We start from the raw sequence: 24,859 nt of genomic DNA, 5'->3' as shown, positions 1-24,859 counted from the left end.
TTCCAATCATAAGTAGCTGAATGGGTAAGAAAACAAGATCCATGAATATGCTGTCTACAAGAGAACCACCTCAGATAGAAAGACACACATAGACTGAAAGTAAAGGGATGGAAAAATATATTTCTCACTAATGGAAATGAGAAAAAAGTCGGGGTAGCAACACTTACATTGGACAAAATAGACCTTAAAACAAAGACTATAATAAGAGACAAAGAAGAACATAACATAATGATAAAGGGATCAATCCAACAGGAGGACATGACCCTAGTAAACATTTATGCACTCAACATAGCACCTTAATATAAAGCAAATATTGACTGACATAAAGCAGAGACCAACAGTAACACAATCATAGCAGGGACTGACTTTAACACCCCACTGACACCAATGGACAGATCTTCCAGACACAAAAATCAACATGGAAATAACATAGTAGACAAGATGGATTTAATTGATATTTTTAGAGCATTTCACCCCCAAGCAGCAGAATATACATTCTTTTTACGTACACATGGAACATTTTTGAAAGATAGAACACATGTTAGGCTACAAAACAAGTCTCAATCAATTTAAGAAGACTGAAATCATATCAAGCATCTTCTCTGACTACAATGATATGAAACTGGAAATCAATTACAAGAAAAAAACTGAAATTCACAAACACATGGAGGCTAAATACTAAGAAATGAATGGGCCAACAAAGAGATCAAGGAAGAAATCAAAAGATACCTTGAGACAATAAAATGAAAACACAATAACCCAAAATCTATAGTACACCTGAAAGCAGCCCTAAGAGGGAAATTCATAGCAATGCAGGCATACCTAAAGAAACAAGAAAAATCTCAAATAAACAGTCTAACTTTATACCTAAGGGAACTGGAAAAAGAACAGCAAACAAAGCCCAAAGTACAGAGACCGTTTTGATGGTTGCTAGGTGGGAGGGGATGTTGGAAGGATGGGTGAGGGGGAGAAGGGATTGAGAAGGACAAATTGGTAGTTACAAAATAGTCACAGGGATGTAAAGTACAGCATAGGGAATATAGTCAATAATATTGTAATAACTGTGTATGGTGTCAAGGGGTACTAGACTTATCACTTTGTAGGATGATCACTTTGTAAGTTATATAAATGTCTAATCACTATGTTATACACCTGAAGCTAATATAATATTGTATGTCAAACGTAATTGAAAAAAATTATTTAAAAAATGATTTAAAAAAAAAAAAGCTGTTTACTGGGCGGGGACACAGGCCCACGGGAACTCAGCCCAGGGGCTCAAATGGATTCAGATCATGAAATATGCTCCCATTCGTTCCCAAACTTGTTTTGTCTGATGCTCACAATCGAGCTCAGGAGCTGAGTGGATGTGGCTAGTGAGGGATGCCTGGTCAATTTAATTCTTCAGAAAAATCCCCCCGTTGTCCCTGCTCCCCCAAAGTGGCTCCAGATCTCAGAGATCAACCCACAACAAGGTCCTAGAAGATGCAAGCCCATCCTCGACTCTTACCTCTCTCTGGGTAACGGCTTGGGCTCAGGGCGGATGGCAGCCATGGAGAGAAGGGCTTGCTTGGAAGGGGATGAGGAGAAGTTCAGATCCAAGGAGCCCGCCTTTCTGTGCAGTGGCTCCATCCCCATTGCCCCCTGCATCTCGCTCTCTATGGGGCAGGACCCTGCCCGGCCATGGATGGACAGCGAAGACACCTCAGGCCCCACTGCGCCCTGGAGTGAGGCGTCTACTGCCAGCTGGGGGTCATGGGTGGGAGAGATGGATGGTGGGGAGCGAGACTTCTTCTTGGTGGATGCCCCGGCTAGAAGTTTCAGTAGTCCACTCTTCTTCTCTTTCTGGAGAGAAAGACAGAATTGAAATCCAGTGAGTTAATGCCTCTAAATGCCTTTGTTGTTAATGAGAGAAGTATAGTCCTTTTGGAAACTTTAAGCATAATTTTGTAAAGCTGGATAGAGAAAGAAAACAAAGTTAAGACTGAAAGCTTTCCCAACCTTTCTGTTTTTCCTTCCTTTCTCCAAACCTGCCCCAAAACAGACCCAGGAAGCCCCTGGCTAGGCCGGAGGTGCCGTTTCCAGGACAGGATGCTGCAGGGGACAGTCCCTGACAATGCTCCCGCCTGCCAGCAGGACCATGTCCCAGCGCGGCTACTTCATTTGCTGTGTCAGAGGACCCACCAGTCAACACAATTTGGTTTCTCCTCACCTAGTTTTTCTTAGTGGACTTCACAGCTCGGGGTTACTGTTCCTGCATTAGGCTTCCTGAGATTCACTTCCTCCAGCCTTGGGGATCCCGGGCACAGCTTCCTTTGGAATCCCTGGGCAGCACGGTAGGTAAACTTTCCTGTGCACCGTCACTTGCATGACACAGGAAACCTGCAGCATGTATGTGCGTGTGTATGTGTGTACATCTCATACATGCCTCGGGAGACTACGTGCAGGCCAGGGAGGAGAGCTGTCCAGAGCTGAGGGTGGCCCCCTGGTGAGGGTAACGTCCTCCCCGTGCTCTGAATTCTGTCACTGGGAAATACCCTGGTGAAACCTCATCATGGGGCAGGTGTCTCTCCTACCTTAAGGGATATGACACCATTCAGGACATGGTTCCTCACATAGAAAACCAAAGAAATAATTGAAAGGATCTGCCCTTACAAAAACGAATACTGTCTCAGCGTCATCCCATGAGGACATTGAGACCCCTCTCCAGGTCCAGAAATCATTCCCGGTTCCCACAGATGACTCCCTCCACCCACTCTAAATGGCCACCTGCAGGTGGACAACCAGCACAGGTGTTCATCTGACACCCCAGACCCAGTACACTCTTGGCTGTGAAGGAGTGTCTCCCCTTCTCTCACGTTGTGTGGACTCAGAAGCTCTCCACAGACCCCTGAGAGTCAGGCTGGGGTGGCGATGCCAACCCTCACCAGCACCCAGGCAGTGCCCTGGGGTGGCCCAGCGCAGCTATCATGTCTGTGCTTCTACCTGCCCCCAATTCTGTGCAGCACTGGAAGTGAGCAGGTGTCTCACCTTGGCCTTCCTCAGCAGCGCCTGTGGGGAGTACCCAGAAGTGCTTAAAATGTCACCATTGACACTCTAAGGAAATTCCAGACGTGAGAGGAAAGAATCATATTTACTTGAGGCTGGGCCATGTGTGTACAGTGGGTGCATGTGTGTGCGTGAAAGAGAGTGCACACACGGAGAGGTGCCGTTAGAACAGTGTGCAGGCTTTGGAATTTGAACAATTTCATGGCTTCGTTGGAATTTAGTGTTCTAAGGTCGAATGGAAGTTAGGTGGCAGACGGATATGGGTGTGGTGTAAGAGGGGGGTAGTGCATGGAGGTCTGAAACTACAGCCCCTGGGTCAGTGATGGCACCAAAGGGACTGCTTTGGTTATAGGGCTCGGTGGACCCCGAGTGGGACAGATGTAAGATTTCCTCTTTCCACCTTCCTGGTCATGGTTAGAAGCTACTGGCAGGCGTCAGCGGTGCTGAAACTTCCTTAAAATGCGCATGTCTAGGAACGTGCATAGCCTTAAGCTAAGTCATTAACACTTTAATATGAATAAGCCAGTCATATGCTTTTCTCTACTAGCACTGATATTAAAAGAAAGGATGGAAACAGATGTCCTAAATACTGTCCACGATGAGAAAAGGCGGGTATGGGCAAGCGCCAGGCCTGGTGGGGAGCCGGTGGGTGCAGGGTGATGCAGCACAGGGTAACCCTGTGTGTCCGCTTCGCCCAACTCAGCCCTGTTTCAACACCCTTGAGAAAGAGGAGCTTGGGCACACTTAAGAGAGCTTCAGAAATTCAGCCACTAGGGGGCGTCATGCAGGTGGCTCAGAGGTTGCTTCAGGGCCCCCAGGTTCCCCAAGGAGTAGCTGGGGGCTCCGGAGGCTACCACTACTGAAAGGTGCAGGCAGCTGACAGTGGGTGTCTGGCTCGTCATGACAACAGCCTCCTAACCTGAGACCATAAAGCGGACTGCATTGGAGGTGGGAGGACACAGCATAGGCGTGAGGGGTAGCATCTGATGGTCCATGGCCCTCTGGGCCCAGCTGTCAGAGCCCCCAACCCTCAAATCCCACCTTCACCACCTGTCTTGGCTTCCTGCCAGCATGGCCGCTGCCCCCTCCAACCAGCCTTTTCCTGCCCACTTCTTATTCCTCTTCTCCTAGAAGGCCTAAGTAGCTTTTCATTCCCTCCCAGGATCCCCTCTAGAATATAAGTGTTGGGGGCAGGAGCTGTGTTTTTGTTCGTTGCAGTATCCCCAGTGCCTAGAAAGCTGCCTCGAACACAGCAGGTGCTCAATAACTGCTGGATGAAGTGAGCTCAGACAGCAGAAGTGCTCTTATGACTCCTTCAAGGGTGTCCTGCCTTATGAGCAGAGAACAGATTTGATCAATCAACGCTTGCTTGCAAGGCATGGCCGTGGGACAGAAAGCCCTGGCACCACAGCCGTGCCTCAGTGGGGGGTGCAGTGAAGCTGAGAGAAGACTGAGCCACTGGGCTACTTGGCATGTTTGCAATGAAGTCCAGCCTCGGCTTTGTGTTTGGAAAGGGCTGGGCAACTGCGATGGATAATCTTCCTGTGCAAGTTCTCCATGAGTGAATACAACTGATCATTTCCTTCCTTTGATTTTGGCAAACACTGATATCATGGTTAGAAAACTGTCCATGACAGAATTCTGCTAATGCCGTAAGCATCCGGATATTACAAACTGCTGGGGAATTCAGCGTACTAGCCATCACCATGCACAATTCATGGAATGTGACTATGGATGCTCCAGACACTTCCCTGGTGGTCGTCCTGCTCTGGGTGACACAGGTAAGAATCAGCTAACAGGCACTTTGAGGGCGGCTGAAAAAGACTCAATTTTAGGGACAACATCATGGAAGCATAAGAGGTTTTAGAGGATGCAATTTAGGGTCGATATGGGCTAAAGTTTATGTCAAAGAAAGATGGATTTCCTGGGATCTCTCCTAGGACCAGGACTAAATTGGGGACTTTCATGGGCCCAGTGAGATGCACAGAATGGGAGCTCTGTTACGTTTTCGGGGATCAGTACTTTCCTATACAGCTGTCCTGGAAGCATTCTACTGTCTCCAGCTGTGGCCCAAATCCTCCCTCTTGAGGGTGGATCATTTTCCACACCATCCCAGTGACCCTCTGAAAAGCCAAGGTCTGCTCATTTCAGTCTTGGTTGGGACCCTAGCCTGAACTGCGGGAACAAAATGCCCCTTGAGTCCTGCCATGGGAGGCAGACACATCTGCAGAGAAAGGTGCACTCATCCTGTCTTCTCTCCAAATGAGTGATGGTGTAGCACCTCCCAGCAGGGATGGGCCCTCCGCTGGGAAGCCCTCCCAAGCTCCTCATGTACTTAACCACCAGGATCGCCTAGCTTCCCCTCCCCCATCAAAGCTCGCACACGCACACGCTGGCTGACAGGGCCAGGAGCACAGGAGAGGCCCCAGGCTGGCCAGATGAAGGCCCAGCTCTGAGTCCCAGCTCCATGGACACTGTTTGCCTCATGGAGTTAAGATGACAAATACAAGCATGCTTTTTAAACCATTAAGGCATCTCACAAATATTGATTACCTTGCTGTTTTTACGATGTGTTTGGGTATTTTTAGGTTTTTGCAAAATACCGAGGACCTTATTAGCTCCCAATACATTTTTGTTAAATGAATAAAATCTATTTCATTTCTCTGACTCAGTCTCTCACCATTAACCCTTGCCTTGTCTTGGGAGAACACATGGGGCAATGCAGCGGCTCTTGGCTCTCCAACTGTGTGTACAGAGAACTAACCAGGGAGTTACACAAAATGTAAGTTTAGGGCCTTACCCTTAACGATTTTGATTCAGCAGTTCTGAAATGGGGACATAAAAAGTGATTCTGATACAGAACCCAGCAAGCGATTAATTAGAAGCCAGTGATTATCTGTGCAACTCTGATACATGATTTCAGAAAACTATAAACTGTGATGTGAAAACACAGAGAAGGGACCAGCTTCATGGGAAGGTGATAAAAAAAAAGGAAACTACGGTTTATTGAGCACCTACTTACTGCCCCAGCCCAGGGGACATGCATGAATTTTAAAATCGTGCTTTTGAATGCAGGGTACGCTGCAGGGCTGACTCTGATCTACCACCTGAGCTGACTAACTAGCTCCCTGGAGAGGCCAACCTCCCCAGCCGCACTTTGAGTGGCAAGGTCTAATGTATGAGGAGAAGCTCGGCAGGCAAGGTGAGCCACACCAGGCAGAAGATGAGGCCATTCCAGAAGTTCTAGTTCTCAAGCTACACATATAGACCTGAAAGCCTCCCTGAGCATATAAACAGAACATCATGTTAGAGAATAAAGGGCTTATGAGTTACATTAAGAAGAAGCTACATGTTTGTGCACGCATGTGAGTGGACGTGCGTGCGCGCGCGCGTGCATACACACACACACATTGTATGTACACACCTTGAAATAAAGTCATATCCTACTTTGAAAAAAATCATCTGGCAATCTAATGTTAAAAAAAGATATGTGAAGGTGTTCATTCATTATAGGAAAACTGTAAAATGTTTTAGGAATAATAAAATAATAGTTTTTCTGTTAAGTTTAATATAGGGGCCGCCCTTGGGGCTTTAATTGTTTTACAGAACATTAACATAAAAACTTGGCAAGAGGAAAAAGAAATTTAAAGCTTAAATTAAGAACTATTGCCAGTTAAAAGTCAATCAGAAATTATGGAAAACTGTTTCTGAAATTGTAAGAAGCCAAAGGGAATAGAATTTGATTGATAAAATGTGTTAGCAAATGTTTCAGGGGTACAGTTCACTTCATTAAAATGAAGTAAACCTGTAAATGTGACCTATACGTGCTGCGTTTCTATCAAGTTGTCTCCTTCACTGACCCATACTAAAGAAGGTGGCCATGGTACCATTTCTTTCAGACAGATTTATCTTCTTAACTTTTTTTTTGCTTAGGGCAATATTTAAAATCGTTGGTCAGGCATGCATTGAACCCTGGGCCAGATGTAGCGGGCAGCACGGAGACACAAACTTGATTTGCGAGGCTTAGTCTGCGTAATCCAGGAAAATCTCAACCTGCAGAACCCTCAACTGACTGCCCACGTGGGAGGGGTGCAGCTTTTCTCAGCGTCAGAAGGGTAACTCAGAACCATTTACCTTTGAGAACAAAGGATCAAACACAATCACACATTTTTCACTCTGCCAGGTGCACGAAATGACATTTGCATGAGCTGAGACCCAGGAGACAGTGGTCACGGTCATGTTCAGATCATGTGTTGACACCTGGGAGCATCGGCCGACTGATGGAGGAAAACACAGAAACGCTGCCTCCAGGCCGTGAACGTCTGTCACAGGCGTGAGGCCAGGGGTAGTATTTGGCTTCTGTTATTACGCACTTTTGTATTGTTTGACTTATTATGTCAAATGTTGTTTCTTTTTCATTTGAGACGAAACATAAAGGAAAAATGGCAGCCTGTTGCTTTGAACATAATGGTACTGGATGTGATGAACCAGGGAGAAGTTTTGCTATTAATTAGATTCTAGAGGAGGAGGTGGCCTTCTCGGAGGGGCAGTTGGGGTGGCCTTGAGAACTGGGCTGATACAGACACAACGCAAGGGCATGGGCTGGTGGCTGAGGCGGTCCAGGTGAAGAATGAGAATGAGTGGAAGGAGCAGACCTTGTCAAAAGGTGTGCAGTGCCTGGTGAGATGAGAAAGGAAGGGGACAACACACCTTGATGGCCTTGAGGGCCACTGAGGAGCTTGAAGTTCGCTTGGTAGACAGCGGAAACTGCCAGGAGCTGCGCTGGAGGCTGAGGCGGTGGGAAGGGAGGGGAACAGGAAGCTGAGGGACTTGGAGGTGGCGGCGCTTCTGAGGGGCCTGAGTAGGAACGTGGGGCCACAGGTGGCATTGGTGATGGTAGCAAGGCGTTTAGAGGGAAGGTGATAACAGCTCCTGCCAGCTGGAGACAGGAGGTGGCGAGCCGTGTGCCCTGAGCTGGCTCTGTGCCTGTGTGGCCATGGCAGATTCCTTTTGGTTTCCAGCCTCGACTTCGTGCCAAACCCTACGCTTATTCTCACCCATTAGCAAGCTGTCAACTAACATCAGTATTGTGGCTGATGCAGCAGACAGAACAATAAAGGACGCAGAATGAGTTAGGAAGATGGCCAAATACTCCTCAGATACCACACAAACCTACGGGCAGTCAGGAAACCGTGGAAGGAAGGTCAGTGCTTGGCGAGGGAGGCTCTAGAATTCTCACACACCTATTGGAAGGACCAGTAGTGATACATTTAGCAAGGACATGGTGAGACTGAAACATAGTCCGAGGCCTGAGCCACATGAATTTGGCATGACAAATAATGCTGGGAGCTTTAGGAGCCTTTAGATATTCAAAATATAAAACGAAGGCACAGTACGTCCTTATCTTGATTGAGTCTGGCTCCCAGGCCGCACGTCTCACCTGGAAGCTTTTTGACTGGAATTTTATGTTTGGACAGTTTCTTGCTGGAGATGAGGAAAGGGTAATTAAGAGCTATGCGCTGTTAAATTTTTGATGGGGAAAAGTGCCTCTCTGGTTATGCCTGAAAACACAGTTACTGTAAGGGCAGAGCAGGTTATAGTGTAACAATATAAATGTGCAAAGCATTTGCAGAAAGGACTTTTCAGAGGACTAGAAGAGCTATAATAAATAAAGAGGAAGGGGTTCAGCTAATTAAAAGAGACAAAAATTGTGCATGTAGCTGTGCACTATTTTAAACTTTAAAACCCATCTTCAAAAATACTGCACTCACAAAAGACAGAAGATAAAGAAGATGAATTCGTGAAAATAAGAGGAAAAGGCAGCAGTAGATAACCAGATGCCAGTCCGATTGGGCTTTCTCGGGCTTTTGTTTTTGATGGAGAGATGCCTGCGGTACGGAGCTGCTTTTCTTCCTCTTTCCAATGAATGAAACCATTAGCAGTGAAGCCCCTGTTCAGTGCCCTGACTGTGGCACTGTGCTGGGCCCTTTGAAAAGGGAGCAGAATGGGCAGAAGAAAAGCGGGAGTTAGAGATACTGGGATCCGGGTCCTTCAAAGCGGAGCCACGGGTATTGTGATCATAACACCTTGCCAGACTCAGAAAGGGAGCGAACACTCAGGAGCTGGGCCTCTTGGCAGGTGGTTTTGAGTGACCAGCCAAGATCAACAGAGCAGGAAAGAGCTCCTGAAGTGGAGGATCCTGTCACCGTGAGGAACTCTAAGACATACAGCCTGCATCATGACAGCCTTGGAGAAAAATGAGCTGGTGTCAATGTCATTTACTTGTTGCCTGACAAGTTACTTGACTGCTTTTAGGTTCAGCTTCCTCATATGTAAAATGGAACTCTCTCTCTCTCTCTCTCTCTCTCTCTCTCTCTCTCTCTCTCTCTCTCTCTCTCTCCCACATTATCCTAGAAACTATTTCTTGAGAATAGAGCCAGACATTGCTCTAAATGTTGTACATACATTAGGCTCATTAGGCTCATTAGGCTCTTAAAATAGACACAGGGTAATTAACCAGTAAGTTGAACAATCTGGATTCGAACGCAGAGCTCAGTTCCAACTTTAACTGCAGCTCGACTGCTTTGTCCTGAGAACTGAAGAAGACAGGCCCGTAATCCCAGTATGGCATTCAATAAGTAGTAGACACCCTAGAACGCACAGGTGGGATTTTCACTTGTTGAAGTCGTTTCATAGACGGACATAAGGTACCTCTAGAGAACGATCACAGAACTCTGATGGGGATTGCATGATGATAAAACAGTAAGTTGGCTGGTCACATCTCACCCTGGTGACAGGGGGCAGGACTTCACTTTTCTGGGCTGCTTCTTCAAGATGGGAGCTTGAGAGTGTCCCCTCAGTGCTTTTGGGAGGACTCACGATGATGACATGTAAAGCGCCTAGCAAAGTGCTTCGCACATAGTAAGCTCTCAGCAGAGAGTAGTTGGTAGGTTCTGAGTTACGCTGGGATAGGCCCCGAGCTCTTCACCCACTCCTCTGGCCCCAGCAAGCATTTGTCTCTTGTCAGCACAGGCTGGGTCTAAGGAAGTTCAGCACATCTTATTCTTCACCCATAAAGGAAGACGCAAATAGGTCCCAAGTGTCAGCTACCCATCTATGAACCTCTGGGAGCCTCTTGTGCAGTAATGCGATGAAAATAGTCTCCAAGTCCCTGAAACAGGCCAGTCTTGACCAGTTACTGAGGACGCCTCGAGAGCTCCAAACTTAAGAAACACATGGGTCTCTGGCCTAACGGTAGGGAGGTTGTAAAAAGCAAGCCACAATAGACACATAGTTTTTCTGTTTCATTCAAACTCAGTTTGCTGAGTGGAAAGCACCAGGTGCTCTTTCCAGCTTCCAGCAAATATAGTGAATAAATATGGTGTCAGTAAGGTGGTGACCAGAAGAGACATGGGTGGACCCACCTCAGCTGGGCCCCTCGTCACCCCAAACCTGACATCTCCAGGGCACTGGCATTCCATATGTCCTCCCAATTAAGGTGTTCCCCTCTCTTGGACTCCTTGACACTATATTGTGGTTTCCTCCGCTGCCTTTCTGAATAGCTGTTGTATTCTTTTTTCTAGCACTGCTCCTTTCTCCCAGTCCCAGATGCAAACACTCCTAGACTCGCTGTCTCTCTTTTCTCTTGCGAATATTCTCTTGCCTGAAGCTTCAACACAGGGTTCGCTCTTCAATTCTCCCTTCTGTGGTAGAAGCATCTCTGGCTTCTTAAATGAGCTCTAGGTCTTTACTCAGCAACTGCATCTCAACATTCTTTTAAGACAAAAATCACAAAAATAAAACCATCAAAAGACGCCAGAAGCTCTGAGACGGAGGACCGGTGAGCACCCTCCACCCAGCCTCAGAAAGAGCCAGAGGTGATCGTGTCCCCAGTTCCTGCTCCTAGATGAGTGGCCAGGTGAGCTCAGGGGGCCGAGGGGCAGAGAAGGAGGGGAGAGAAGCCAAGACGGAAGAGGGGAATGTGGGGGGAGGGGAAGAGGGTTGGGAGCTCCAGTTGCAAGCGAGACTTGCAGGCCAGCACTTGACACCTCTCTGTCTTGCTCCTCACCAGAGGGCAGCCCCAGGCTGCTCAGGGCTGTGTGGTCCACACCTGGGTGGAGGCTCAGTTTCCCAAGCTTGCAAATGATGGCAGCCCACGCGTGGCTTCTCCACAACCTATTCATTTATCCGCTCTCTTTCATGTGGCTGGCCTCGCCCCGCTCCAAAGGCCCGACTCTCTTATTTCCTTCTCAGTCAGGTCGGCTGTAACACCAGCATCCATACACCTTTGTTTTATAGGGGAGGAAATAAAGCCAAGCAAATAAACAAGAATGTTCACCATATGCCTGGCATTTTGTATGCCGTTTCTATTTTAATGTACCTGTCCCAGTTGGCTTGTGCTGCCACAACAAAATACCATAGACTGGGTGGCTAAAACAACAGACATTGATTTTCTCATCGTTCTGAAAGCTGGACGGACGTCTGAGACCAGACTGCAAACATGGTTAGGTCCTTGGTGAGGGCTGTTTTCCCGGCGGTAGATGGCTGCCTTCTGGCTGTGTCCTCACCTGGCCTTTCCTCATTGCATGGGCAGGGAAAGAAAGAGAGATCTCTCTCTGTCCCTTATAAGGTCCCTAATCCCACTGTGAGGGTGCCACCATCTCATCTAACCTCCCAAAGGCTTCATGTCCAAACACCATCACGTAGGGGGTTAGGGCTTCAACATATGAATTTGGGTGTGGGGGTACAAATATTCAGTCTGTAACATTCTGCCCTTACACCCCGCCCCTAAATTCATGTCCTTCTCAACAGCCCTAAAAGTCTCAACTCTAAGCACCAACTCTAAATTCCAAAGTCTTATCTAAATATCATCCGAATCAGACATAGGTGAAACTCGAGCTATGATTCATCCTCAAGCAAATTTCCTCTCCTGCTGTGACCCTGTGAAAGCAAACAAGTTATATGCTTCCCAGACGCAATGGTGGGGCAGGCATGCGATAGACATTCCTGTTCCAAAAGGGAGAAATAGGAAGAGAAAGGAGGGACGCATCCCATTGGATCCTAAAGTCTGAGAAGAATCCTCTTTGGTTCAATGCCTCCCTTCCAGGCTCAACCCCAAAGCTTCAGACAGAGGTCCCCTGGCCTACTGAAACTGAGGTGGTGGCCCTAATGGTCTCTGATTCACCTTTGGGGTCCTACAACCCTTTCCTTGAAGAATGGTGCATGTTTGTAGCCAAGTAGCTCTATGACCCAGCCTTGTAGAATCCAAGAATCTTACAGCCATCCTTCACTCCATCCTGCTTTCTCTGTCCCCTTTAGTTCAAAATGACAGTGTCTTTGCTGGCATAATCTCATCTCTGCTAAGATGGCCTCTGCTGAGATGGCTGGTTAAGTCCATGAGTCATACTTGTGGTCCCCCTATCAAATGCTTTCAGCCACACCCTTAGTGTTGTCTTCAGAACAATGTACTTTCTCGATTTTTACAATATGGACAGGCTAAGAATTTTCCAAATGTCCAAGTTCTGGCTCCTTTTTGATTAAACATTCCTTCTTCAATTCTTCATTTCTTTCCTCTTGCATTTTACTATAAACAGTCAGGAGGAACCAAGCCACTCCTTCAACACTTTGCTTAGAAAGCTCCTCAGCTAAATATCCAATTTTATTGCTGACAAGTTCTACCTTCCACAAAACATGAGAACACAGTTCAGCTAAATTCTTTGCCACTTTATAGTAAGGACTGCCTTCCTTCCAGTTGCCAATAGCACATCCCTCACTACCACCTGAGATCTCACCAGAATATTGTTTAACATGCATATTTCTACCAGCATTCGGTTCATGATTATTTATTTATTCTCTCAGAAGATGGAAGCTTTCTCTCCAGTTTTCTTCTTTTCTTTCCGAGCTCTCACCAGAGTCACCTTTAGCGTCCATACACCAAGCACACAACTTGAAACTCTCCAGCCTCTCCCACTGTCTGGCTCCAAAGCTGCACCCACATTTGCAGGTGTTTGTACCAGCAGCGCCCCACTTCCCAGTACCAAAATCTGTATAAGTCTGCTCAGGCATCCACAACAAAATGCCACAGACTGGGCGGCTTAAACGACAGACATTTATTTTCTCACAGGTCTGGAGCCTGGAAATGCAAGATGAGAGGGCCAGCACGGGCAGGTTCTGGTGAGGGAGGGCTCTCTCCCTGGCTTGTAGACAGCACCCTCTGTCGTGTGCTCACATAACCTTTCCTCATGTGCACACCTGGAGGGAGAGCTCCAGCTTCCTCTCCTTATAAGGCCACGAATCCCATCATGAGGCCCTACCCTCATGACTGCGTCATACCCTAATTACCCCCCAAAGCCCCACCTCCCATCGGGCATCAGAGCTTCAATGTATAAATGGGGGAGGGGGGCACAAATGTTCAGTCCAAAACAGTACTCTACAGAACAGCTGTTTAAGGGACACAGTTGCCTCATTTACAAGTGAGGAAGTTCAAGTGCAGAGAGATGAAGTAGGTGGACCGGGCCTTAGACCCAGGTCCCTGGATGCTGAATCCCAGGCTTCCAGTACCTGCCACGCCACCCACCATTCCCAGTGCAGTTGGTGAATGAGTGAACAGACATATTCTTCCTTAATCATCGGCATCACCGGAGGCTTTTGGCTGGACCCTCATGTCCCTCTGCCACCCACACCAGGGCCTGGCTAATGTTCTGAAAGCAGTACTCTGTGTTTGCTGAGTTTCACCAGTCTTCACTTACTGCCTTCTGAACAAAATCACACCTCCACGTCTGAACTGGCCCGAACTATCCCATAGGTCTTCCTTGGACCAAGCTCCACCTTCTCTGCAAAACGCTCTCCTGCCAGTTGGGAGGTCGTTCCCTCCATGGAGTCTGGACGTGTCTGCACACGTCGCTCGCTGGCACTGTGCCGGCTGCTTCTGTAACCACGTGTGGCCATCCCCCTTTCTGATTTGATAACAGACATCATCCTGTATGCCTCCCATCTGGCCCAGTACTCACTAGATGTTCAATAACGGTTGTGGTGCTGAGATAAACCTCCATCAGAGGGAAGCTCTCAGTGACAGATGTTGGGTGCCACCTTGAGAGTTAATTCAGCTGGTCTGGGCGGGGTAACTGGGCCACATCCTTTGTGACCATTGATCCATCAGGGGAATGGAACGCTGGCATCCCCGATTCCTCTCCTCATCCTCTTTCCTCCCAGCCCCACAGGCCATCATAGCGTTCCGAGGGCAGAACTGGGCTGCACGCACTTGTGTCATAGGCCCCGCCAGGGCCAGCACTCCATGAAGACGCTGAACAAGCAGGACCAGAGCCTGGTGGGCCTGCCCCAGCCACACATCCAACTTCTGCAGCGTGGTCCCATGGTGTGGGCACTCCACACAGCAGGTGAGGCCAGGGTCACAGCATCCTGGGTGGGCGTCACAAAGGCCACAGCAGGGCAGCCCCCTGTCAGCGGGTGCTGAGTGAAGGAGGGATGAGCACCACTCGGAAGACATGTGGTGGAGTCTTGCTGGGGTGTGCGCTGGGCTCCAAGACGCTTGCTCTGAAGCCGAGAGAACAGACTAAGACTCTGGATAATGGAGGGAAAAGGAAGCGACGCAGAGCAGGGAGCAGACCGCCTGGGCTCTCACCTGGTTTCCACTACTTACCAGCCATGCACCCTTCAATAACTAACTCAAATTTTCTGTGCCTCAGTTTCCTCATCTGTGAAATGGGAGTAACATAGAGAGTTGTTGTGGGGATCAAATGAAATAATATGTTAGATGCCTGACACCAGGGAAATACCACATTTATCAGCTGTCACCATCACCATCATTGTCAATATTGTTACAATGCAGGCATTTGGTACCAAGGAGATATGGAACACAGCGCTAGCTTTCTCCAAGAATAAGTCTTGGTCTGAGCGATTCTCGGATGTCACTCCATAGTTGCTTAGTTGCTTTTCACTATGTTGGAAAAGAAGGTAGCACCTCTCGGCCAAAGGAAAAGCACCAGGATCTTATCTTTTCTTCTAAAGCAATGGTCCTCACAGGTAGTAGGAATGAAGCCTCACAGGCTGTGATGACATATATGGCCTGAGAGGACACATCACCTGTGTGGCATTGAGCTGCAGGGGGCTGTCAGCAAACCCAGAGCAGGAACAAAAACTCTTGAAAGATCTGTTTCTCATGGCCACGGTTTGAACCGAAGGACCTCAGAGATCAGCAAGTCCATGGGTCTCAATCAGTGGTCTGTGGATAGTTTCGGGGGTCTGTGAAAGCCGTGGAATTGCAAAGTTGGGAGTAGGTGTGGATATATGGCTTTCAGCAGGTTCTCCAAACAGCCTATGCCCTCTTCCTTTAGAAAAGGATGGTTTAATTCAACTGATAAATGAGGCGGCGGAGGGGCGTGTGTGGATGCTAACACTGACCAGTGGCCGGCTGGCGCGGGGCTGTGGAGCCTGGTCTGCGGGTGCCCCACACCCCAGGCTGCAGCTTCTGGCCCAGGACATCAGTGGGAGCTGGAAAGCAAGATTCCTTGGGGATAGCAGATAACACAGAATCTATTTTTGCACTTAATTAAAAAGTACTGAACTAGAGGGAGCAGTAACAGACAAGAAATGTTCTGACTGAACTCAAGAAAAGAGTGAGAACTCACAGAGCTAAAAGGGGACTTTGGATTATGTGACAAATTGAGTTTTCCAAATACGGTCACAACATTGTCTTCTTACAGTGACTCTGGCACTCTCCTTGTTAAGAGCCGTGTTCCCTCCCCGTGTGCCAAGAGACCTTGTGACAGCCTCCGACAACAGATCACAGTGGAAATGTAACTCGGGACCTCAAGGACAGATCATGAAGATGCCGTGGACTCACTCTTAGAACCCAGCCACCATGCTGTGAGGAAGCCCATGTACAGACCAATGGAGAGGCCACGTGCTAGGGTGTGAGAAAGCCCAACTGAGTTTCTGGCCAACAGTCAACATCTACTGCCAACGTGAACAAGCCCACGTCCAGATGGCCCGGCCCAGCCAGCACACCACCCCCAGCCTCCACCCACTCAGCTGATGCCCCCAGCACGCTGGAACAGAGACAGCCTCCCAGGCAGGCCCTGCCCGAGGTCCTGACCCATAGGACCCAGGCATAACATGAGCATGACGAAGTGATTATTGTTTTAAGCCATTGAATTTTGGGGTGATTCACTGGGTGGCGAGAGTTAGTGCAGCACATTTCACTCGGATCTCTCATGAGATTTTCCAGTCCCAGGCCATACCTGCACAGTAAGACTGCTGCCATTGCCATCTTTGACCATGAAGACCTTCTATATGAGCTTCAGACATACACACATGCATGCACACACATACACACACACACACTGTATTTCTGATAAACAAGAGTGAAATGGAAAAATGAAAGCACATCCCAACAGACTTCTTTGGAAAAGTTTACAGAAATGTTGGAAACATGTACAAGTGAAAGGCAAACCAGGCATTCATTTAATAGAAGAGAAGAATTCTGTGAGGGAAGATGCCAAGAACTGAACTTCAATATATTCTTACTGGAAACACTGAAGACTTCTAGATAACCTAATACAATCAAATCAAACAGCAGGGTCCTAAAAACCAACAAGATAACATTTCACACCAACTAATGGGGTGTTCAGAAACTACAAGGCTCCGTCCTGCTTTTAAGGTATAACTGGGAATCGAGGTAGAAAGTTTGACTCAGAGGACATTCTTCAGTCAGCCCGGGGAATCCAAACTATGCAAGTCTGATGTACCAAAGAGACAGCTAAGCTGCTTTATGGGAACTAAGAAAGAAAAAAGGAATGAAAAATACACCAAGAGCCACAGAGATGGAAGTGTGAAACTTAACAAGGCCATTAGGGCATAAAAAAAATTCAATTGCTTGTCCAGATGCTCCCTTGTCCAGGCAGCTCACTTCCCTCCGGATGACGCTGCTTAGCTGGCTCAGAGCCCTTGGTGAGCCTTTCATCTCTGTCAGTGGACAGGACACCCAGGGGACCATCTTCTGAAGGGTGTCTTTCAGCCTTGTAGTCATTCTAGCAATATTCCCTGACCAGGGTCGGGAGGTGGGAAGGCCGAGCACACAGGACCCCGCCAGCAGAGGGCGAGTTCTCCTCTATACAGGCAAGGAAAGACTTTTCCAGCACCACAGCCCAGTCCAGGATCGTGACTTCCAGCACTGGCACCGCGGAGGGGAAGATGGTATCTGCACGGACTTTCTGACCCTGAGTGGGGGTGGCATCAGTGTGTGGGGATGGGTTACCCTAGGAGTAAGGATAGCTTTAATGACGAGATGGAGCAGCACAAGAGAGCAGTTGGGAGACCGCAGGGGAGCCTGGCTGCTCAGGGGCCTCTCAGGCTCACTCTGGCCCGCCCCAGGGCAGGCTTAGCAATGAGAGAAGGTAACAAGCTTCCTGGCAGCTGAAGCAGGACAGGCCACATCCCTTCCTGTTTCCATTGGGCCATAAAGCCCTCCTCCCTCCCTCCCCATGAGACTCTCATACTCTTAGGCCTGTTTGGAAACCATTTCCTCTCTGAAAGCTTGATGAGTGCTCTAGGAAGACTTTACTTTTTTCTCCTCTGCTCTGTCCCGTCACACATCACACAACTATGTATGCAGGCTGCCTTTGGCCTCTATTTGCTATTTTACCTCCCTGACAATGGACCACAAGGGTGCAGACTTTGTTGCATTTGTCCTGTATCCAGAGCCAAATGTGGCTGGTGCCCCCAGAACGCGCCACATTCTAAGTATGCTGCCAACCTGCACTTGACAAGTGGCCGTGAGCCCAGTGTGCAGTTGCTCCCACGGTCAAAAGGGAGGCTCAGACCAGGCAGGGTCAAGTCTCAACGCCAAGTCCTCAGCGGAGCCTGGATGTAGAATGGAGCCCTGGTCAGGCCTCCGGGTGGCACTCACATTGCTTCTAGGAGAGAAGCCATCTTCCCTAGACAAACTGTCACAGAGCTGAGGCAGAGTTAACTGGGTTTAATACTGTTAACTGAGGGAGGATTAAAATGCTGAGGTTTCAGGTCTTTACACATTTTTCTGGACTCAGCACCTGAGAGGCTGCAGCGATGTGTGACCCGGTTCCCTTGCCACCTCAGCCCAATGCCATCATCTTTTCACTGAAGTCAGAAGACCCTGCTAACCCCGGAGGTCTTGTAGCATAACATTAATTCCTTTAAAATTCCTTCAAAGGCGATTAGACCAAAAGGCAGAAAGGCAGAGATAAGAAACCAGAACAGCCCTGCTCTCTCCATCCGGCCTGGGCTGTGCAACGGCTTTGTCCGGTTAGCGCTTTGCCCTGCATTTGTTTTTCCAAAAGACCTCTGGCTTGTTTTCTGTAGAACAAACACAGTGCTACCACAGATTATTACAGCAAATAAAATGCATTCACATAAAATCTCTGCAAAATCCGACATCCTTCTGAAGAATTTCTAGAATTGAATAAGAAAGATTAAGCACTTTATTATTTACTCAGGTATGCCAAGCTCATGTCCTTTCTGATTTCCTTTTTTTTGAAACAAAACAAATGGATGGAAACCACGTCATCTACCAGAAAGGCAGCAGCAGGTCGGTCAGTGACACACAGAAGGAGCAGCAGGCTGCATCAAGGGGATGCAGGATTTCTGGGGTTCAGCTGTGAATCAGAGCTATTATTTCCATTAGCACACATGGTGGTGGGTTGACAGCAGGCCAAGCACTGAGAGGCAGCCCTGCAAACTCCGTGGGATGATTTGGGTTTTCTTTTTGTATTTGTGTGCTTCTTAAGACAGACAGACTGCTTCCAGGAAATGTGAAATGCACACCCAGCCTGGAGGCCACCTCAGAGATGCAGGCTCAGGAGACCCGCTGACTGGGTCCTCTCCGGCCACTGCCCTGTTAGGCGTAGCCCGGACTCTGGCCAGGCAGCTCCTCCCTGGATAAGGGCCTTGATTTTGGATTTCTTCCATGTCCAATCTTGATTTAGCAACTGCCCCTAAATTTCTCTAAGGAGCCACCATCATGAGGTCATGTGTGGTTGTTATCGCATAAAAATGATTAGAAAAGGATGGACATTTGCAAGAAGCTGAGGTGTTAGCATCCAGGTGAACTCAGTTCCGCAGGTCCACCTGGTCCAGCGGCCCAACACTCTACTCTCTCTGAATTACCAACCTTTTCATGGAGGAAGAGGGCACATTTCCCAGACCACATTACACGGCTGGCTGGCTGGCCGGACAGCTCCAACCTTCCGGAGAACTGCCAGGTGTCTACTTTACCTGTGGCCAAACAGTCTTAGCCAAGGAGGATGTGCGGAGGGTTTAACAAGGAGTGCTCCCTGCAAAAGAGCAGGATAAGTAATCCGTGGGTTGTGGGGTAGTTTATCTTCTCTGACTTAACTCTGGGAACCATTTCCTACTGGGGAGGAGATGGGAGGGAGTCAGTGGAAAAGGAGGGCCTTCAACCCCACACCTGCATAACATTTTTCTTCCTGGCCCCTTTGGGATTAGGTGGGGCCATGTGTCTCATTCTGAGCAATGAGTTGTGGGAAACTTTGTGAGCAATGTGATGCGTGTCACTTCTGGCTGAAACATTTAACTGCTCCTGGGGAACCTTCCAGAAGTCTCCTTCCCTCTGCCACAGCAGCCGACAATAATGGTGGTGGTAGTGGCACATCCACTAGCCTGAGCCATGGGATGAGGGGACCTGGATTAGTGACTTTAGCCAAATGGAAAAGGACACGTTTGCATGAGAAATACATTTTTGTTTCAGATGCTCATGTTTTGGATTTGTTCCCTCAGCAGAGCACAGTGTGGCATGGTGGCTACAAAGACAGACTGTCTCAGGAAAAGTCAGATCAGGAAGGGAAGCAGCAAAGTAGAATCAGATCAAAGTAGATGTACTGTTTCTGAACTAGATATGCTCAGTCTTTCTTCAGGCTCGAAAATGTATATTTCACAAGACAGTTAATTTGTTTTAAATGAAGAGCTGTCTTAACTTTCTTTTTATAACTTTGACAAGTTTTGACACATGCATATACCTGTGACACATCACTACAATCTGGATAGCATGATGCCCATGACACCTAAATGTTTGCTCCTTCCCCTTTGGAGTCCTTTGCTTGCTTCTCATTGACCCCAGGAAACCAGTGGTCTGCTTTTTGTCACTAGAAATTAGTTTGCATTTCCAAAAATTTTATATAAATGAAATCATCCAGTATGCATTCTTTTGTCTGACTTCTTTAATGATTTTGTGCCTCATCTGTATCATTGTATGGGTTCAGTAGCTCATTTCTTTTTATTGCTGAGTAGTATTCCATTGTATGGCTGTAACCATACTTTGTTCACCCATTCATCAGTTTTTGACTTTCGAGTTGTTTCCAGTTTGGAGTTGTTACAAATAAAGCTGCTGTGAACGCTCATGTAGTAGTCTTTGTGTAGACAATGTGTTTCCATTTCTCCTGGGTAAATATGTAAGACTGGAATGGCTGGCTCATAAGTGGTGTGGTTAACTTTGAAAACTGCTGAACTATTTTCCACAGTGGTTGTACCATCTTACATTTCCACCACCAGTGAATGAGAGTTCTCTGTCTAATCCTTTAAATACTCAGCCTCTCTCTCCCTCCCTCACTGAATATAGACACACACACACACACACACAGTCCTACACATATTAGGAATAAGTTTTTACATACAAATAAACACAAGTCTTATAGAGAACATTCTAGCTGTATCTTCATTATAAAAAAAAGTTTTCTTATCTCTAGGTTAAGTAAGTTACCTTTTTGTTACCTCCCTTTCCCCATCTTTAAGAATAATGTAATTATGTTTGTTATTCTCATCCTATTCCAGAAGGAAAAGAGTTCATCCTGCTCTACTCCACCTTCATCTCTTCCTGAGACACTCCCATGCCTCCCACCAGTCCCCTGCCTCCCTCAGTAGGCCCACTGATGTTTCTATAAGAATAAATATGACCATATCACCCTCTAGTTGAAAACCACCAGAGGCTCCACACTGCTTTTCCATTAGAATTCAGACGCCTCACTGGCCCATGAGGTCTCCCTGAACAGCCAGCCTGCTGACCTCTACTACCCCTCTTCTGCCTCCCCTTCACCTTCTTTTGGCCACAATTGTCTTCCTGACCTTTTTCAAATGTCCAAGCTTAGTCTCCTCAGGGCCCTGGCTCTTGTTGTGCCCCTGTCTAGAACACACTTTTCCCCCTTGCACGGCTGCCTCCTTTCTTCATTGAGGCCTCTGTTGAAAACACCATACCCCTCTCCCACTGCCCCTTAATTTTCTTCATTCTGCTTAAAGCACCTGGAAGGGTATTTGTTAATTCTTTGTTGACATGCTTCCCCCCTCCTCCACCACCACCACCACCGCAATACCAGCTCCAGAAGGGCAGGGACCTTGTCCATCTTGTTCACCACTGGATCTTAATACGTATAAACATGGCTGAGACACAGTATTCACCAAACAGTTCCTGAATAAATAAATGTCTAGGGTGCTGGGAGCCCCATGGCAAAGGACTATTCTGTGCTTGGCATTTGTTTAATCTAGATTTAAAAGTCTTCTTGTAGAAATACCAAAAGCTACCAATGAAAAGCTTTTTCCCATGTAGCTGGAAAAATCAATGAAAAGAGACTAAAAAAAAAAAAAAAAAAAAAAAAAAGTCTTTAGTTGGAGACGTCAGCACCCCTCTATCAGTAATTGACAGATCCAGCAGGCAGAAAATCAGTCAAGACATATTTGAACTCAATAACACCATCAGTCAACTGAATCTAATTGACATCTACAGACTATTTCATCCAACAGCAGCAGAAGGCACATTTTTTTCAGGCTTACATAAAACATTCACCAAGAGACATCACATTCTGGCCACAAAACACAAATTTAAAATAAAAACCATATAATGCCTGCTATCAGACCACAATGAAATTAAACTAGAAATCAATAACAAAAAGATAACTGGAAAATCCCCAAATATTTAGAGATTAAATGACACACTTCTAAATAACACATGGGTCAAAGAAAAAACCTCAAGAGAAATTAAAAAATATTTTGAAATAAATAAAAATTAAAATACAACTTATCAAAATGTCTGGGATGCAGTGAAAGCAGTGTTCAGAGGGAAATTTATAGCACCAAATGCATATATTAGAAATAAATAAAGATCTAAAATCACTAATTTAAGCTTCAACCTTAAGCTTCAACTAGAAAAAGAAGAACAAATTAAATTCAAAGTAAGCTGAAAAAGAAAATTCAAAGTAAGCAGAAATCAGTGAAATTAAAAATAGGAAATCAGTAGAGAAAATCAAAGAAAACAAAAGCTGGTTCTTTGAAAAGACTAATAAAATTGATAAGCTTTGAGCTAAGAAAACTAAGAAAAAAAAGAGAGAAGACACAAATTACTACTATCGGAAATGAAAGAAGGGACATCACTACACATCCCATGGACATTAAAAGATAACAAAGGAATATTATGAATAATTTTATGCTCACAAATTTAATAAGCTAGGTGTAATGGACCAACTCCTTAAATGATGCAATCTGCTAAAACTTATACAAGAATAAGTAGAAATCTGAATAGGTTTCTATCTATTAAAAAAATTGAACAATAATTAATAACCTTCCAATCTAGAAAGCACCAGCCCAGATGGGTTCACTAGTGAATTCTTCCAACATTTAAGGGAGAATCATGCCAATTCTCTACAATCTCTTCCAGAAGATAGAAGCAGAGGGAATATTTCCTAACTCATTTTATGAGGCCAGCATTATCCTAACACCAAAACGAGAAAAAAAATTACAAGAAAACTACAGATCAGTATCTGTCATCATCACAGATGCAAAAATCCTCAACAAAATATTAGAAATAGAATACAACAATGTTTTAAAAAATTATATACCATGACCAAGTAGGTTCATTCAACATTTAAAAGTTAATTAATGTAACCCATCACATCAATAGGCTAAAAAAAAAAAATCACACGCTCACATCAATAGACGCAGAAAAACCAACAAAATCCAACACCCATCATAATGAAAACACTCAACAAACTAGAAATAGAGGGTAATTTCCTGAACCTGAAAAATAATATTTTCAAAAACAAAAAACAAAAAAAAAACTCCAAAACCCTACAGCTAACATACTTAATGGTGAGAAACTAGAAGCTTTTCTGCTAAAACCAGGAACAAGGTAATGTCCCTTCTCACCACTCCTCTTCAACATTATAATGCACGTCCCAGCTAATGTAATAAGCAAGAGAAGAAAACTAAAAGGTATACAGATTGGAAGTTAAGTGATAAAACTATCTTTGTTCACAGATGACATGATTGTCTGCACAGAAAATTTGAAGGAATTCACACACACACACACACACACACACACACACACACACACACACACCACTCCTGGAACTAATATACATTACAGCAAGTTTTCAGCATTCAAAGTTAACATAAAAATGTTAATTATTTTCCTATATACGAGCAATGAATAACTGAAATTTGAAATTAAACACAATGCCATTTACAATACCCCAAAAATGAATTATTTAGGTATAAATTTAACAAATATGTACAAGATCTATATGAGGAAAACTTCAAAACCAATGAATGAAATTAAGAGCCAAACAAATGGAGAGGTATTCCATGTTCATGGGTAGGAAGACTCAATATTGTTGAGATGTCAATTCTTCCCAACTTAATACATAGATTCAACACAATCCCGATCAATATCCCAGCAAGTTATTTTATGGATATTGATAAACTGATTCTTACATTTACATGGAGATGAAAAAGACCCATAATAGCCAACACAATACTGAAGGAGAAGAACAAAGTTGGAGGACTGACACTACCTGACTTCAATACTTACTATATAGCTACAATAAGCAAGATGAATTGCAATGGCAAAAGAATATACAACTAGATCCATGGAACAGAACAGAGAGCCCCCAAATAGACCTACACAAAATATTTAACTGACATTTGACAAAGTAGCAAAGGCAATACAATGGAGAAAATATAGTCTTTTCAATAGATAGTGCTGGAACAACTGAACATCCACATACAAAAAAAAGAAAGAAAGAAAAAAGAAAGAATGAAGACACAGACCTCGTACTCTTCAGAAAAATTAACTCAAAAGGGATCATAGACTTAAATGTAAAATGCCAAAACATAAAACTCCTAGAAGAAACATAGGAGAAAACTTAGATGACCTTTGGTTTGGCGATGACTTTTTATTTTGTAAATTATTTATTTTTTTCATTTACAGTTGACATTCAATATTATTTTATATTAGTTTCAGGTGTACATCATAAAGTTTAGACATTTATATAACTTATGCAGTGATCCCCCTGATTAGTCTAGTACACATCTGGCACCACACATAGTTGTTGCAACATTATTGACTATATACCCTATGTTGTACTCTACATCCCTGTGACTATTTTGTAACTACCCATTTGTATTTCTTAATCCCTTCACCTTTTTCACCATTTATGATAACATGGATGGACCTATAGGGTATTTATGCTAAGTGAAATAAGTCATATTGAGAAAGACAAATACCATATGATCTCACTTATATGTGGAATCTAAAGAACAAAGTAAATGAACAAACAAAACAGAAATACACTTATAGATTCAGAAAACAAACTGAAGGTTGCCAGAGGGAAAGGGGGGTTGAGGAGCTGGCGATGACTTTTTAGATACAACACCAAAGGCATGATTTACAAATGAAATAGTTAATAAGTCAGACTTCATTAAAATTAAAAGCTTCTGCTCTGCAAAGACACTGTGAAGAGAATGAGAAGACAAGCCA

At 45.6% G+C, this 24,859-nt stretch overlaps 1 protein-coding gene across 2 annotated transcripts in view; it reads right to left on the bottom strand.

The window, feature by feature from the left end:
* Positions 1-24,859, bottom strand: part of SH3RF3 (SH3 domain containing ring finger 3) — a 361,536-nt gene that overhangs the window by 8,827 nt on the left and 327,850 nt on the right. For both annotated transcript variants that reach the window (XM_033125360.1, XM_033125361.1), the window contains one exon: positions 1,508-1,842. In XM_033125360.1, coding sequence (XP_032981251.1) covers positions 1,508-1,842 — 335 coding nt within the window. The remainder of the gene's footprint in view (positions 1-1,507; positions 1,843-24,859) is intronic.

Source organism: Rhinolophus ferrumequinum, chromosome 13, assembly GCF_004115265.2.
Source record: "Rhinolophus ferrumequinum isolate MPI-CBG mRhiFer1 chromosome 13, mRhiFer1_v1.p, whole genome shotgun sequence".
Taxonomy (NCBI): Eukaryota; Metazoa; Chordata; class Mammalia; order Chiroptera; family Rhinolophidae; genus Rhinolophus; species Rhinolophus ferrumequinum.
The sequence above is the reverse complement of the archived record's forward strand: the minus strand, read 5'-3'. Positions and strand labels throughout refer to the sequence as shown.